The 16,796-nt window shown below is 38.2% G+C and overlaps 1 protein-coding gene across 1 annotated transcript in view; it reads left to right on the plus strand.

The window, feature by feature from the left end:
• LOC107717595 (spectrin beta chain, non-erythrocytic 4-like) overlaps positions 1-16,796 on the plus strand; it is an 82,419-nt gene that overhangs the window by 41,287 nt on the left and 24,336 nt on the right. The window contains exon 19 of the mRNA XM_016524403.1: positions 5,238-5,384. Within this exon, the coding sequence (XP_016379889.1) occupies positions 5,238-5,384 (147 nt within the window). The remainder of the gene's footprint in view (positions 1-5,237; positions 5,385-16,796) is intronic.

Consider the following 16,796-nt stretch of genomic DNA (forward strand, 5'->3'; position numbering starts at 1 on the left):
CCCATAAATTACTCACCCTCAAGTCATCCTAGGTGTATTTGACTTTCTTCTTTCAGACGAATCCAGTCGGAGTTCTATTAAAAATTGTCTTTGATCTTTCAAGCTGTTTAATACTCTCAGCGGGTGTTGCATTGCTTCAGTCCAAAAGAACTTAAATAAAAATCACCTATCATAAAAAAAAGTGTCTCACACGGCTCCGGGGGGTGAACAAAGGCCTCCTGTAGCAAATCGATGCGGTTTTGTAAAAAAAATATCCATATTCAAAACGTAATCATCACTTTAATGTAGCTTGCGCCAACAGTTGTACACGGAAGCAGCTCCGGGCTGATGACGTATGAGTTTGGCGTTGCGCATGCGACGGTGAGTCTCGTGAAAACCGTTTGTTAACAGGAGCAAAGGAAAACCAGTCTCCTCTTGGCTTATATCGAAATCCTCCGACATTCTTCTTTACAAATCCTCGTTTTGTACTTCTAATTATTGATCGTTGTTTTGTTTTGATCTCTCCCCTGCGCTTCCGCGTGTGTCACTTCTGAGCGGCGCATGCGCAAAGCCGACCTCATACGTCTCGCAGTATTTACACAACTATCAATACTTAGTCGGGCAGCCCTTAGCCTTAATGACAGCCTGTAGTCTCCTGGGCATGCTGTCACCCAGCTTCATGCAAACCTGAACTTCAGTTTTTTTCACTCATTCAATTCGATTCATTCAATCGGCTGATTCACTCAGGAATGAAGCAAAGTGACTTGCTGATTTCAGAATCGGATACTACAATATTACTCTTACTATTTATGCCATAAAAAGGTATGTTAAAAATAGTAAGAGTAGTATACTAGTCTGCAGTTTTGAATTTAGGCTTATTGAATCATTGATTCACTCACGTATTTATTCAGTTCATTTATTTATTTGTTTGTTTATTCATTTATTGTATTTATTCAATATATGAATTTCATTTATTCATATTATTTATTTGTTTGTTTATTCATTCAATATTCACTGTATTCAAAGTATTCATTTATTTATTTATTTTGTATTTATTTATTCAAAATATTAATTAAATTTATTCATTATTTAATGCATTCATTCATTTATTCGTGTATTTACTCACTGTATTCTTTCTTTCTCAATTTGTTCAAAAACAATGATTCAGGAATGAAACATCACTGTGTTGAACGGCGACGCAACGATTGACAAAATAGAGCAAAACAGGCCATATTGACAATATTTTGTATAAAATGTATGTCACTTAATCTTAACTTAAACATAATATTACCATTTTTATTTATTTGTTATATACTACTGTCTTAAGAATAATATATTTACCTAAAAAGGAGGATAAATGAGCGTTGGGCTCAAGCCTGTGCCGGCAGACCGAGTATTTCAAAACAGGACTAATGGCCACGCTACATTCAATACAAATAGCACCAATAAAGGCAGTTCAGTTTAATTAAAATGCACTATTTGTGTGCTTTTGTTAATTAGAGCATCATCTCATTAGCTTAGTAACATGTTAAGGATTCATAGATGAACCAAACAATGAAAGAGAGGTTTTATGGTCAGGTGGCTCATGTGCTCATCAGTGATGCTACGCACAGACAGGAGCCGTTTCATAGCATCATTAATATTTCAGCAGACTCAGACACGAGTCATTTGCATGTAAGTGTCTCTGTGGACGGACTGTGTGGAAAGTCTCAAAGCTTTCTACATGCTGTCAGCTCTGCTTTAGCACAACACTCGTGGAGAGAAACGGTCTGAATAATTTTTGGTCCCAAATTTGTATCAATTTTACTGGTAGTCCACTGTATGAATAATTTTTGGGTATGATTTGTCACAGTTGACTTTATTTTGCTATCCTCACTTACATAAATGAACTATAGTGCCCTGCACCCACTAGTAAAAAAATATTTAAAAATTATATCTGGTCTCTGAATAATTTTTGGTTTGACTGTATATCCTTCGGTTATTTTCACACTTAATTATGCCCATTAAAATGTATTTTACAAGTTTTTGTTACTTTCACTGTTCATTGTTTTGCTCTGTGGTACATCATCTTTAATTTAATAGCATTGGAGCTGCTCCATTGCAGCGGCTTAGTTCTGTAATCATGCGCTTTGCTGTAATAATGCAGGGAACCACTCGTTATAAATCTCCTTTTTAAATCACAAATAGATTATTTTTCCCTAAAGCATGCAGCCCTAGTGCATAGTGCCTACAGCAGAAGTAGTCAGTAGTATGACTGAATGCAATCATATACGCACCCTATGTGGCACTTTTTCTCATTTGCTTTCAGTTGTTGTTCCTTTCAGATGTTTCCTGATCTGAAGTATCACATTATTGTCTTAGTTAGTTTTAAAGGGGTCATATGATGCGATTTCAATTTTTCCTTTCTCTTTGGAGTGTTACAAGCTCTTGGTGCATAAAGAAGATCTGTAAAGTTGCAAACACTAAAGTCTCAAATCCAAAGAGATATTCTTAATGTCTCTCTGGTGTTGGTGGTGGTGTAGTTATCCATCAGTTTACTGGATAATTAATTCCCATGTCCCTGGATGGTCATTCACTCTTCCTTGGATCTATTGCTCCATTCCACCCCAGGGTAATTTTGAGGAATAAATCTAGCGTAAGTCTCACGTTAGTCAAGCTCGCATCAGCTGACTCTCAGCTGATTCCCATCAACCTATGGGAATACAACACCTATCTAAGCATTCATATATAAGGTCCCTCAGTATTATCAGCAGTTTTCACACTGCTCAATAGCTAATTACCCTTCTCCATCCCCAACTCCTTCTCTGTCAGTCGGGATTCAGCCTTCTGATTCTCCTTTGAATCAGACCAATTCTAAAATGTGTACATAACATTATTGAACTTTAACAATATCTGCAATAAATTTATGTTGGTTCTGTTCTGTTATATTGCTGCTCTCCCTGCTCTCATCCATGCTAGGCTGCATGGATGCGCAGGGAGTTCTTGCCCAGAACAGAACCATACCGCCAATCCAAACTGTATGCTAATTGTCAATCATCTTTGACGATAGTGGTCCTGACAGAACCATGATTAACCTAAATGGCTTTATGGGTGAGAGCGACAGGTGCCTCATGAGGGCAGAGGTCACTGTAGTGTTTAGTAAGCACTAGAGAGAGGTTAAAAAGCACAATTTGTCCTAAAGTTTATGTGATTTTAAAAGTGTCATCTACCAGCTCAGCACACTCTTAAAGCACACTCTTCACTCATTGCTGTGAAAACCCCTTTTGGATCCTTTATTTTTAAGTGTGCATATTTTAATCTGACAGATTTTGATCATTGGCTGCTCGTTCCCTCATTTTTTGAACCTCTGCTCCTCTGTAGCCTCCCTCCACCTCATTCGTATTCGCTTCCCTGCCCGCTTAAAGAGCCTTAGTGTTATCCTTGTGACGCCTGCAACTACGTAGACTCCCCCCTCCCTCTCTCTCTTTCTCCCTCGATATGGTTCTCTCCCCCTCCCTCCTCGTCTCTCTCCCTCGTATCTTTTCTCTCATCGTGGATGCTGCAGCGGGAGAAACTGGGTCTTTCAGCTCAGGCAGGAGAGGCACCGCAGTATTGAGTCAAGCTTATATTACAAAACAGGAGGAGGAGAAGAAAAGAGGCGGCACGGACTGAAAGAAGACAATATGGATTTGTTTGAGATGCAAGATGCTGCACAAACGGGGTGAGGAGTGTGTCTGGATCGCTCTGAGGAGGGGAGGGAAAACGGTCCCCACATCCTCCCTCTTGACACTCTCTAATGCCCACTCTCTCTCTGACCGTGGCTAGTGTTTGTAACATCAATAATCACCGCTACTGGGCTCATTTCTCTCCTCGCTGTAACTCAGTAGGGCCTCCACTCGGGCTCCAGACTGCTAATCTTTTGTACCTTTTTTTGGGATTTTCTTTGTTTTCTACTAAGATGCAAACTGCTTCTTGTGTTCACTGGATTTTATACAGTCATTTAAGGATTTAGTTTGGTCCAAGAATAGTGCTCATTGAGTTCTCTGCACATGTCTTGAATATTTCATCCAGCACTGTTTTTGGACTGTGCTCGCGTGTGTGTTCTGGCCAGCGTTGGGTTTTGCTGCTCACCTGGGCTGCAGATGAACATGTGGATTTGGGATCTTGACTGACAGATTTTTCACAACCTGATTCAGGTGGTAATTATAATATGACATAATATATATATATATATATATATATATATATATACCATTAGTTTACAAATAATTAGTCTCCAATTATTATATTGCCATTTTTATATATTGCATCATGAAATATGTTTATGGATTTCTTGATGTTATTGTATGTGAAGTGTATATTTAGGTACTGTTGATCATTTTTCACTATTTTAATCAACTTTAAGTTTTTTTGCAGTTCACCTAAATAGTCCTGCAGTGGCAAATACATTTTTTTAAGTACAAATGTTTGACTATATATTTATCACAAATAAAGATGTATAATAATTCCAAAAGAATGAGAAAGATGTTGTTTAGATGTTTTTAGATGAAGTAATGTGTGTCACTGCTGTCACAGCTTGACATTTACTTGACTACTACTATAAAATATAATAAAAGATATGATATACAGTACTGTTGTTTGAAGAGGAATGATAAAGTGGTATTTTCTTTGGGATCACTTGTTGTGAGTGGGAAACTTTCTGAGAGTCATTTTTGATCATCTTTAGGGACAGTTACTTGCTACAGTAAAATTACTTTAATAGTGTTTTACTGTGGTAAATGTTTTGTTGTTTTCTATATGCATTCTATATGCAGTGTGCCGTAAATGTTATGGTTAATTGTTTATATGATCTAAATCTTTTAAAAATATGTGAAGTTCTGGATTAAGTAGAACTGTATTTATTTTTAATGTAATTTATTTTATTAAATTTAATTTAAATGTTTTGGTACACCTTGAGTTTAAACAGTTGACTTTGAAAGAGAGTCATTCATATAATTTTCTGTTTTATGATATGCTTGATACAAGAAAAAATGGCGTATGCATGTTGTTATTCCATAATGACTTTTATATGAATATATTGATAAAATATTAAAATTAAATGTAAAACATATTTATCATAGAAGAGGTTTATATACAAGTTATGTATGCTTATGTCTGAAATCAATGAGTAAATTTTTAAAAATAAATGAATAGGTGTGAAAATTACATATCATACTTTTTTTTTTGAGACACGAGTTTGAGTGTGATTCCTAACGCCTGTGTTGATGTGTGTTTCACAGATTGGTGATTGGGTGGCAGAAAAGATGCTAATGGCTCGCGACACCTCCCGCGACGAGACTCAGAAGCTTCATAAGAAGTGGCTGAAACATCAGACCTTCATGGCAGAACTTGCTCAGAACAAGGAGTGGCTGGACAAGATCGAGAAAGTAAGGTCTCAAGGTTATGCTGTGCTCACTATCTTTGCTAATAGTAGTTGATACTGTTAATATAAAAGCATTTTCTCTGTCAGATAATTAAGTGTGTGCAAATGCTCGGTGCCATTCTTCACTTGGCTTGAAAAATGCTGTTAGGCACCTTGAAATGAAAACACGACTCAGCTGAAAGTCTTTCTCTGTTGACTCATATTCCATTATAGTCAACGACTCATGTGAAACAGAGCCAGTAATCAGAGATGGCATAGCATTTAACAAGGGCAAATCCACTTAGTGTATCATTTACATTTAGTGGTGCACGCACACTTTCTATATTGTTTTGCATAATAACTATTGTTAGTCATATTTATTGGGTTACATGGATTATACACATTATCTTCAGATGCCACTAAATATCCCAATACTATATCCTGCACCATTTGTGCTACAGACATGAATTGTACCTCAAATTGTGCAGCTTGCAGAAAAGAGTCAAGCAGCTATTATATTATATTATATTATATTATATTATTGCTACTGTAACTGAAAATGTTTCTGAAGTCAATTTTGGATAGATGAAAAAATCTCTGGTGCTTGTAGCACACTGGTGTCTGATTGAAGGACTGATGTTGTATAATCTGCCAATTACACTGTTTTATTTATATTGCTGGTGGGTTGAATGGAGTCTTCAGTTGCCAAGGCCCTCAGCCTCCTCGTCTTGAATGATCATATAGGCATCACACAAAGTCCATTAATCATTTTATTCTGTGGTCAGCTGCAATAAGCGAGGATGAGAGATGTTGTTGTTGAGTAGGTACCTCACTAATGCATGTGTGTAATGCAACTGTGTTTTGGGGTCAGGAACTATTCAGGTATCTTTACTCATTTTAGTCATACATTTGTTTCTTCATGGGAATATATTTGGAGAAATTGAGCTTTACATCACTTGCTCACCAATGGATCCTCTGCAGTGAATGGGTGCCGTCATTACATCTTGAATGGCTTGAGGGTTACTATACTTTCAGCAAATTTTCATTTTTGAGTGAACCATTCCTTTTAATGCCATTTTTGCTACTGAAGGCTAAATTAAAGTCGCTATTAATATCTGGCCTACCGAGACAAGGAATTATCACAAAACTAATGAGACAAAGTAATCACGAAATTGATTACTTAAAGTTGCTTATACATGCTGCTTGTTTGATGTTACCACAATAATTATCAAGAAGGTAATGTAAATATTTGATAGCGCCCAACCATAGTGTTTGATAGCATGTGAGGACTGTGTGTGTGCAGATTTCTCTTGACCTAGTATTTCCTGTAGACAGCTGAATGCTGGGGCCCATTTCATTTCTCTGTCATATAACCTTAAACTAGTTACCAGGAATAGAAATATGCTGAACTGTGCTGGCTACATATTTATAAGAGTGCCCTGGATTCATGTACCGCACTCTTATTTTCTGCTGAATTTGGCCTGTTTGGACAGCTTTACCTGCTACATAAATGCTTTACACATTCACAGTGTTCACAGGTGTATTCACAAGGGTCAAATCAATCTTTAGTTTGGACAGTTTTTTCTTTTTATAACCCTAAGTTACTTGGTCCTACTGTTCAGCAAACCAGAAGTGTTACTTTGTCCAAATATTTATTTGGTCTGGTCATATCCAGTGTCTTAGTTTAATAATTCATGTCTGATCTTTAGCCAAAAAGATGAGCAATTCACTAACATGTATAATATACAATTGGATAAATTATCCTTGATTTAAAATTCATTTTATCTGCCATGCAAAATAAAAGTACTTTAGCATTAAAATGACTTTGCTCATGTGCAACTCTCAATCACAGGCAGCTGCGTATGACAGGCTCTTTCTAAATATGTGGTCAAAATGCCTAGTTTGCTAGATTAAGGGAAAAACAGCTTACCTACCCTATATGTGTCACGGTCTGTGTCAGAGAGAGGAACGACAGAGATGAGGATAATCGAAACAGTCTTTACGATATTCAAAGACACCGGGTATATCCACACAGAGGCCTGGAGAAGACACACGAACACAACATAGTAGACCAGACAAAGGAGGAATGCACAGACTGGAACTAAAATACATGGGGTGATTAGGACTAGAAACAAGACACACCAGAATCAAATCAAACACAATCAGAACAGGAAAATAACCAAATATGGGCATGTAACACACGAGGGAAAACTAGGTCAATGGGAGCACATGGGGAGCAAAAGAGTGAGCCAGGGTGGGCGAGGGGATCCATGGGGAACAACGGAAACAAAAAGCACTGAATAAAACGTATAAACAAAACGGAGGGGGAACACGCAGTAGTACTGTTTGTTGGTCTGGTCTTCTGTCACGGTCTGTGTCGGAGAGGAATGACAGAGACGAGGATAATCGAAACAGTCTTTAATATATCCAAAGACACTGGGTATATCCACACAGGGAACTGGAAAAGACACCCGAACACAACATAGTAGACCAGACAAAGGAGGAACGCACAGACTGGAACTAAAATACATGGGGTGATTAGGACTAGAATCAAGACACACCAGAATCAAACCAAACACAATCGGAACAGGAAAATAACCAAATATGGGCATGTAACACACGAGGGAAAACTAGGTCAATGGGAGCACATGGGGAGCAAAACACACTGACATATCGCCCCCTTCCCGGAAGGCGCGTCCTCGCACCGAAGAAATAACAGAAGGAGGGATGGGTGGGAACTTGGGAGGAGGCTCAGGAGGAGGACGGACACCCGGGAGGGGGCCGGCAGACAGTCAGGTGGCGGAGGAGCCCGAGGCAGAGAGCCGATGAGCCAGGGCGACGGGGAGGATCCGGAGGGCCCAGGTGGAGCCGAAGGGATGGAGGAGCCTGATGGAGCCGGAGGAACAGGATGGTCGACGCCAGACCAAGGCGGAGCCAGTGGACTGCCGGGCCACAGTGGAGAGGAGGGAGCTAGGAGCCATGGTGGAGCCGCTGGGTCGACGGGCAGAGGCAGAGTCCTGGACTCTGAGGCTGGAGGCGGAGACCAGGGATTCTCCAACCACGCCGACGATGGAGACTGGCAGACCCGCGGAGCTCGCACCGTACCGATACATGGGGTGATTAGGACTAGAATCAAGACACACCAGAATCAAACCAAACACAATCGGAACAGGAAAATAACCAAATATGGGCATGTAACACACAAGGGAAAACTAGGTCAATGGGAGCACATGGAGAGCAAAACACACACACAGTCCATATTCCTGACAATATGTACCCCTATATTTATATTTGACTACAAAACACAGTTTGTCAGGAATTTAAGCATTTTTAGGCCATTTTTAAGGACATCAGTTGCAAAACAAAAGGTGCTTGGTGCACAGATGCACAGAAATGTATCACTGAAAGGTTATATTTATTGAAGGTTTCTCTAATATCATATTGTATAATGAAAATCAAACATATATTATGATATAGTCTACCATATCTTCACGAATGTGGTGGTGTTTGACATTTAGAAATGCAAAAATGTCAAATTCATGGTCAGTCACATTGATGCCTTTGAATTAGGTTGAATCTCTATTATCTGTAATTGATTTCATATTCATATAGTTGTTTTCTTTTAGTCTGAGTTGGTGGTATTGGGTGATAGTGGGATAAAATGTAAGATTTTGTTTTCTTGAGCCATAAAGCTGAACTACATTTTGGGATAGTGTTAAAACAGTAGTTAAGAAAGCATCTTATCATTGCAATATGTTTGCAACGCCTCTGCAGTTCAGCCCTCCGGTCAAGTAAAGTCACGTCACATTTATTGATATAGCATTTTATACAATTGATTGGTATAAAGCAAGCAGCTTTATAGTATTAAACATGAAAAACAGTGTCAGTGTTGCTTTCCAGTGGCATGCACAGACCTCCAGAGGGGCAGGGGAGTAACGCCACTGTTGCTTTCAATTAGAAATACAACTTCAATTTCTACTATAAAGCAGCTCTCCAGTGTGTTCATGTTTTTACACCACTTCGTTCTTCGATTTCGCTTAAAGTATATCAGGGCCTTAAGAATAACCTGATCCCACAGGGAAACAACTTTTTTACAAGGTGGCAATTTGATATGAATTTGTACAATGTGAGCATTAAGGACCCCTCCTAAACATAACCCTCACTGGGGCATCAGCAGATCGTATGAATGAGATCATACAAATTCATTTGAATTAGCCACCAATTCGCTAAAACATAATAACTTTGTTATGGAATAACATTATGAAGCAATATATTCTTGATATTTACATCATATAGTCAGAGCTTCTGTTCATTACTAGTTCTGCTCCAATGTCACTAACCCAGCTGCTGTCAGATGGAGCAGTCATGCCAAGTCAAGTGAAGGGGAGGGGAGTATGTATCTGTTGCTAGGTAACAATTTCCTCATCCCCCCCAACCCCAGATGTCCCATGTGTGAAGGTCGTTTGTACTGCCTCCTCTTCACACATCCATGTACTGTATGTTGCTCACAGGAAGTGATGAGATGCACTTCCAGGTCAGTGTGAACTGGAATAAAGCACTGCATAATTTGGTTGAGGTGCAGTGGTGGCATATAAATGGCAGAAAACAAAACACTTTTTTGATTTTATACATTTCTGAGCTATATAGATGTAGCACTGAGATTAATGAATGCTTTAGAAGTATTGGTCATGTTAACTAATATAGTTAACTAATGGAACCTTATTGTAAAGTGTGACCAGAAAACATTTATAGCGAAATGTTAAATGTAAAGTAAATGTATAAAGTTAAACTGCAATAATGATGCTTATTTTTAAAACAAACAAACAAAATCTATTTGTTACGAAAATTTGGCCCATTTTTTTCTTTACCCAAAACACATGAGATGGTGTGTTTATCATGGTAGATAATTAACCGGTCTCATTATTGTCATGAGTCGGGGCCCTGCGTGTCTCCCTCTCTCCTCCAGAGGGCGCCATCTCCTGGACTCCATTCCCCAAACACCTGTTCAGTCATTCACTCATTACACTCACCCTCAGCTGTTCCCCATTGTCACAGACTATATCTTCTCCTCTCACTCACCACTCTGCCTGGCTGTATTGTAAATGTATTCGTATCTGTCGTTCCTAGATCTGTTTTGTTTTGCCTTGTTGGCCTTTCTGTTCATTAAAAGGAAGTTTTCACCTGCATGTGGACCCAGACCCTGTTTTTCCTCGGTGTTTCGTACCGGGCCGTGACAATTATGTAATTGGGATTTAGCTAGCAAGCGTGTTCAATTAACACCACACAATTACCTGGACCTCTTTGTTTTAAAGCCTGAGGGAAGATTTGTGAAAGTGATCTGTCTCTCTCTTCACACCCTTCACCTTCATGCAGTTTCTTTGTTCACTCTTGTTTTATTGTCTCTTATATTGAGCATATACTGTATATATGGGTCAAAAAAAACTTTTTTTTCTTTTCTTTTTAACATTAGAATGTGTCCAGTTTAATTTTTATTTTTTTCTGAGCAAAAAATAATGACTTTCATACATTTTTACCATGATTTACAAAAAAAAAAATGTCATTCAGTGTAACAATGGTTTGTATATTTAAAAAAAAAAAAAAAATCTTGTGAGGCATATTTAGAACCGGAATCATTAGACACTAAAAGACTCTGTTTAAAGATCAGTGCAGCCTCCAGAAACTAATTGTCATGTTGAATCTTTACCGGTCTTATCACTAGGTTATACCATTTGTCAGCAAGAAGTTTTTAATCATTTAAAATATAATAAAATTTAGTATGATCACTTATTCTTACTGAATGACAGTGGAACATTATTCCACCCATATTTTGACATTTTATTCTCACAAAAGTTATCTGAAACATTAGAGACTTGCATTTAATATGATTTCTGTGTATATAAAATAACTTGTCAAATTAATTTGATGCAGTCACCAAAACGGGAAATCTCGTCTTTGACCCTTATATTTCCAGAAATGTAACCTTTTCTGTTAAGGGACAATATTTGGATATGATTGTCATTTTTAACATACATGATGGCACTCTTTTTTTGTTTGTTTGTTTGTTTTATAATATAAACATGCATAATGATATACGTTGTTGTCAGTGTTCGAACTATACCGTGGACTTTGGGGAAGCCCACTTGTTTTTTTTTATAACGGGGGGGGTTGGGGTCGTGCGCTTGCGCGTGCCTCAAAAGGGGGCTTACAATGAATTACAAAGATACATAACAGCTACAACTATGCACTACTTGCTTTATGCAAGCACTACCTTCTTTGTCAAGTACTTCCATGTAAGTAACTTACAAAGACAAATTGTCAATATGAATTGATAATTAGTTTTCTCTTACAGCACGCAAAAAAAAAATTATATAATAATATATAACTAGAGCTAAAGCTGCAAAAATTACTATAATTAAAAACTATAAAAATCAGAAGTTTCCCATTAAAAACAGAAATTCACCAAATTTCTGTCCAATTTTGATAACACTTTTTTTTAAAGTGCCCCTATCATGCCATTTTTAAAGTTCCTGATATTGTTTTGGGAGTCTCCTACAATAGGTTTTCATGCATGCAAGGTCAAACCACACTTTCATTTTCTCAAAATATGCATTTAATATCACTTAATTTTCCAGTGATTCTCAAAGGATTCGTTCGAAGCAGTTCTAAGATTCAATCTCTCTAAATACCTCCTTTCTAACCCCCTCCTCAGATGGCCCAGTCTGTTGTGATTGGTCTACTGCATACAGCGCGTGTCGGAAACGATATGCCTATTGCCATAGTTCCGTATTTTGAACTCTCGATAGAAAATATAAACATCTATTATTTATCATACTTGCAGGTTGTGATTCAGTGGAGCCAGCTGGTCCAAATAAACTGAGCCATCTTTCAAGAGCAAGCGTTTGTGAATTCTGCGTTGAACTCCCCGAGATTAGAGAAGCAGTCGTCAGTAAAATGACGTGTTTGAGGGTGGGTCAAGTTGTTAATGGCCAGAAAACTTAGAACATAGGCAGGCATTATGCAAATGTGTTACCCTGCTGTGACGTGTAGCCGTCACGAAAGTGGGATTCGAATTACTGACGACTCATTTAGGCTGTTTAGAGTCGATTCTTTCTTTTGGGAGACATTAACTTTAATTATCGTGCACTTTCGGCTTTACAACATTTTAGATCGTTTGCATTCACATTCAGCTATATTACACACTGCATGAAAGACAATATTCAAAATGACATAATAGGGGCACTTTAAGATAAACTTGTTATAGTGTGGTTTTACAAATAGGTACTGAGTAATAGTAATTAGTAACTATGTACTTACTATAAGGTTAGGATTAGGGTTTGGTTGAGGGTTAGTTGCTTGTAATTACAGTATGCATAAATTACTGTTATTAGTAGGGCTGTGAATCTTTGGGTAGACAGCGAATCGATTCAATTCACGATTCATAGGTTTTTGATTCGATTCAAGAACGAATCCATGTTTCAAAATCGATGCATTGCATCGTCAGGGTTTGTAACCGATGCATCAAGAAAACGAGTGAATCGTTACACCCCAAGTTATTAGTATAGTAAGTGCATGCAATATGTAACTACATAACCTTAAAGTGTTATTCAAATATTTTTTCTTGGCCCCTTTTAAGTTTTTAATTCAGCTTCAATTAATATTTCTCCATTTCTTACAATTGTCCTTAAAGGATTGTTTTCATCCTTAAAGGACTTTTTGACATTAGCATAATATCTCCTGCCAAAACAATGTTTCCTGGAGGGTATTTATTATGTTTTACGCCTTTGGGAATTGTGCTAACAGCTGGGCCTGTGGAAACTAATTCCCAGAGCAGTATGGTAACTCACTAGTTCAATATTGTGTGTCATTGGTTCCTTGTGTGCGTACATACATGTGATCTCCTGCATATTAATTACCAACGTTTCAATAATCTGATTTTAGTTTGCCACCATCTTGAAAGGACATGCAGAATCACGGAGACAATACCGCTTTGATGAAACTTCAAGAGTCCTACATTGTGACTCATTACACACTCATACACCGATTATCTGTCTTATTCCTCCCACCACCCACCTCTCCCACACCTACTCTTCTCTCAAGTGTACACTCTTTAGTGTTTTGTCATCACCACAGCAAGGCGACGCTGAAGTCAATGATGTGACTGTGAACGCATGCAGTGCATGTTGGGAGGTCAGGCCAGATTCCTGAGGAGGCAAAGAGAACGAGAGGCTGTCATCGAGAGAGAGATGTTACGTAAAGCCTCTCGCAGCACCATGTTTAACCCAGTTCTGCTGTGTGAAGCTGCTCTACTGCACACCAAAACCACTACAGTCCTCCAGCTCACAAAATAAAGCTTCCACAGTGGGGATTTCACAGCGATGCCATGTAGGACATGTGATTCACCCATATGTCTTTGGGTACATTTAAACAACAATGTACTAAAAACAGAAAAGATTTTCATTTGCGTTTTTGAAAAGTTTCGCATACAGATGGCATTGTTGTCAAAATGATCCCCAAAAACTACTAAAAATGTCGTATTATTCATGCCATGCCATTAGTTGCCATGTTACTTTGTAAAGAAACCCTACGTACCTGCACACATACCTATAGACTGAACACGTAATATGCGTCCACATGACGTCACTGTTTTCACAAATTCACATTTTTGTAGTTTACACAGAGACAATAACAGTATCGTTTTCAAAAATGTACACTTTGAAAACCGTTTTGAAAACCCGTTCTCCCAAAGGCTCCCAAAACGGCATTGTTGTGTAAAAGAGCAGGCCAAATCCGTTCTTTGTTGAAAACGGAGTCATGTAAACGCCCCCTTTCTCAGCCTCTGTGTTCTTATCTCACCTTCAGGCATACAGAGCAATAAATATCCATTTATAATACACAGCTAATGTAACCTTTAGAGGTCACTTGTCCTATTTCCAAGCTTTGTTCTCACGTTAAAAAAAGACTCTGCAGCAGCTGTTGCAATGTGACATGCACGACCTACATAACCTTAAAGTGTTATTCAAATATTTTTTCTTGGCCCCTTTTAAGTTTTTAATTCAGCTTCAATTAATATTTCTCCATTTCTTACAATTGTCCTTAAAGGATTGTTTTCATCCTTAAAGGACTTTTTGACATTAGCATAATATCTCCTGCCAAAACAATGTTTCCTGGAGGGTATTTATTATGTTTTACGCCTTTGGGAATTGTGCTAACAGCTGGGCCTGTGGAAACTAATTCCCAGAGCAGTATGGTAACTCACTAGTTCAATATTGTGTGTCATTGGTTCCTTGTGTGCGTACATACATGTGATCTCCTGCATATTAATTACCAACGTTTCAATAATCTGATTTTAGTTTGCCACCATCTTGAAAGGACATGCAGAATCACGGAGACAATACCGCTTTGATGAAACTTCAAGAGTCCTACATTGTGACTCATTACACACTCATACACCGATTATCTGTCTTATTCCTCCCACCACCCACCTCTCCCACACCTACTCTTCTCTCAAGTGTACACTCTTTAGTGTTTTGTCATCACCACAGCAAGGCGACGCTGAAGTCAATGATGTGACTGTGAACGCATGCAGTGCATGTTGGGAGGTCAGGCCAGATTCCTGAGGAGGCAAAGAGAACGAGAGGCTGTCATCGAGAGAGAGATGTTACGTAAAGCCTCTCGCAGCACCATGTTTAACCCAGTTCTGCTGTGTGAAGCTGCTCTACTGCACACCAAAACCACTACAGTCCTCCAGCTCACAAAATAAAGCTTCCACAGTGGGGATTTCACAGCGATGCCATGTAGAAGAACCATTTTGGGTTCCCTAAAGAATCTTTCAGTGCAGAACAGTTCTTAAATGAACCATTTTTTCTTAATGTGAAGAGCGTCTGGATGTATGGATTTTGGGGTGAAATGTGACCCTGGACCACAAAACCAGTCTTAAGTGTCAATTTTTCGAAATTGAGATTTATACATCATCTGAAAGCTGAATAAATAAGCTTTCCATTGATGTATGGAATTGTTGGGATAGGACAATATTTGGCCGAGATACAACTATTTGAAAATCTGGAATCTGAGGGTGCAAAAAAATCAAAATATTGGTAGTTTACACAGAGACAATAACAGTATCGTTTTCAAAAATGTACACTTTGAAAACCGTTTTGAAAACCCGTTCTCCCAAAGGCTCCCAAAACGGCATTGTTGTGTAAAAGAGCAGGCCAAATCCGTTCTTTGTTGAAAACGGAGTCATGTAAACGCCCCCTTTCTCAGCCTCTGTGTTCTTATCTCACCTTCAGGCATACAGAGCAATAAATATCCATTTATAATACACAGCTAATGTAACCTTTAGAGGTCACTTGTCCTATTTCCAAGCTTTGTTCTCACGTTAAAAAAAGACTCTGCAGCAGCTGTTGCAATGTGACATGCACGACTGGGACAGACTTCCATCAGATTGCACATATGCAACATCACTGAGAGGTGCTAATAATGTGGAAGCTGCCATTACATGCCTCTATACAGCATTCAAATCACATATGTGTTCAGCTCCGACTCATAAGGTTTCATGTTGACAAGTAGTAATAAAATAAATCATTAGTTTTAATGCAGTACTAATCATTTATTTTCATTATATTTGTCAGTGTGAACTAAATCGTGTTTGGCCATTATAGTCATCACCCTGGGTTAACCTCTCATTTACATACTTAAAAAGCATGAATATTTAATTAAACAAGCATTTTTTAGTTTAGCACTGCAACTCGGGCAAGATTCATAAATTGGAAACATTGCTGATTCCAGAGTTTAAACTGTATTAACCCGGGGTTTAAAAAATTCATTTTTTATTAATTTTTTAGTATATTATGTAATTATGCTTTAATTGGATAACATATTGTTGGCAGTATGCTATACATGCACTGTAAAAAAAAAAAAAGATTTTTCAAAGTTGTTAATAAAACAAAGAAAATCGTGCTACATTGTACAAGAAAATATTATTTCAGTCTTTCAGTACTTCAACTTGTCTTGAAGTCTTTATACTTTATCATGTTTAATGTTTAATTTCATGTTTAATTCACTTGTTTCTTTGTAATTATTTGAAATGGTCTTGAGTGAAACCTTACACCAAATTTTTTCACTTCATAGCTACATGCATCCAGCTTTGTTTTTTCACATACTTTAGATAGCCTGTGATGTCATTGATTGGCTGTCGGCGTGTGTGTGTGTGTGTGTGTGTGTGTGTGAGTGAGTGGGAAGCAGCCGGTCTGATTCCTGTGCTCATGGGCATCATTTCCATGGTCACTGCTGTATCGCTGTACCAATCCCCTTCCCTTCAGCCAGTCCTGACATAGCCCTCATGCCAGCTTCTGTAGCTTCTGTAGAAATACATATGGAAAAGTGTTCTCTAAAAACATCTTTTGCACAAGAGCATTTGTAGAACAAGTAGAACAAA

Source organism: Sinocyclocheilus rhinocerous, unplaced genomic scaffold (assembly GCF_001515625.1).
Source record: "Sinocyclocheilus rhinocerous isolate Xijiao unplaced genomic scaffold, SAMN03320098_v1.1 scaffold240, whole genome shotgun sequence".
NCBI classification, from domain to species: Eukaryota; Metazoa; Chordata; class Actinopteri; order Cypriniformes; family Cyprinidae; genus Sinocyclocheilus; species Sinocyclocheilus rhinocerous.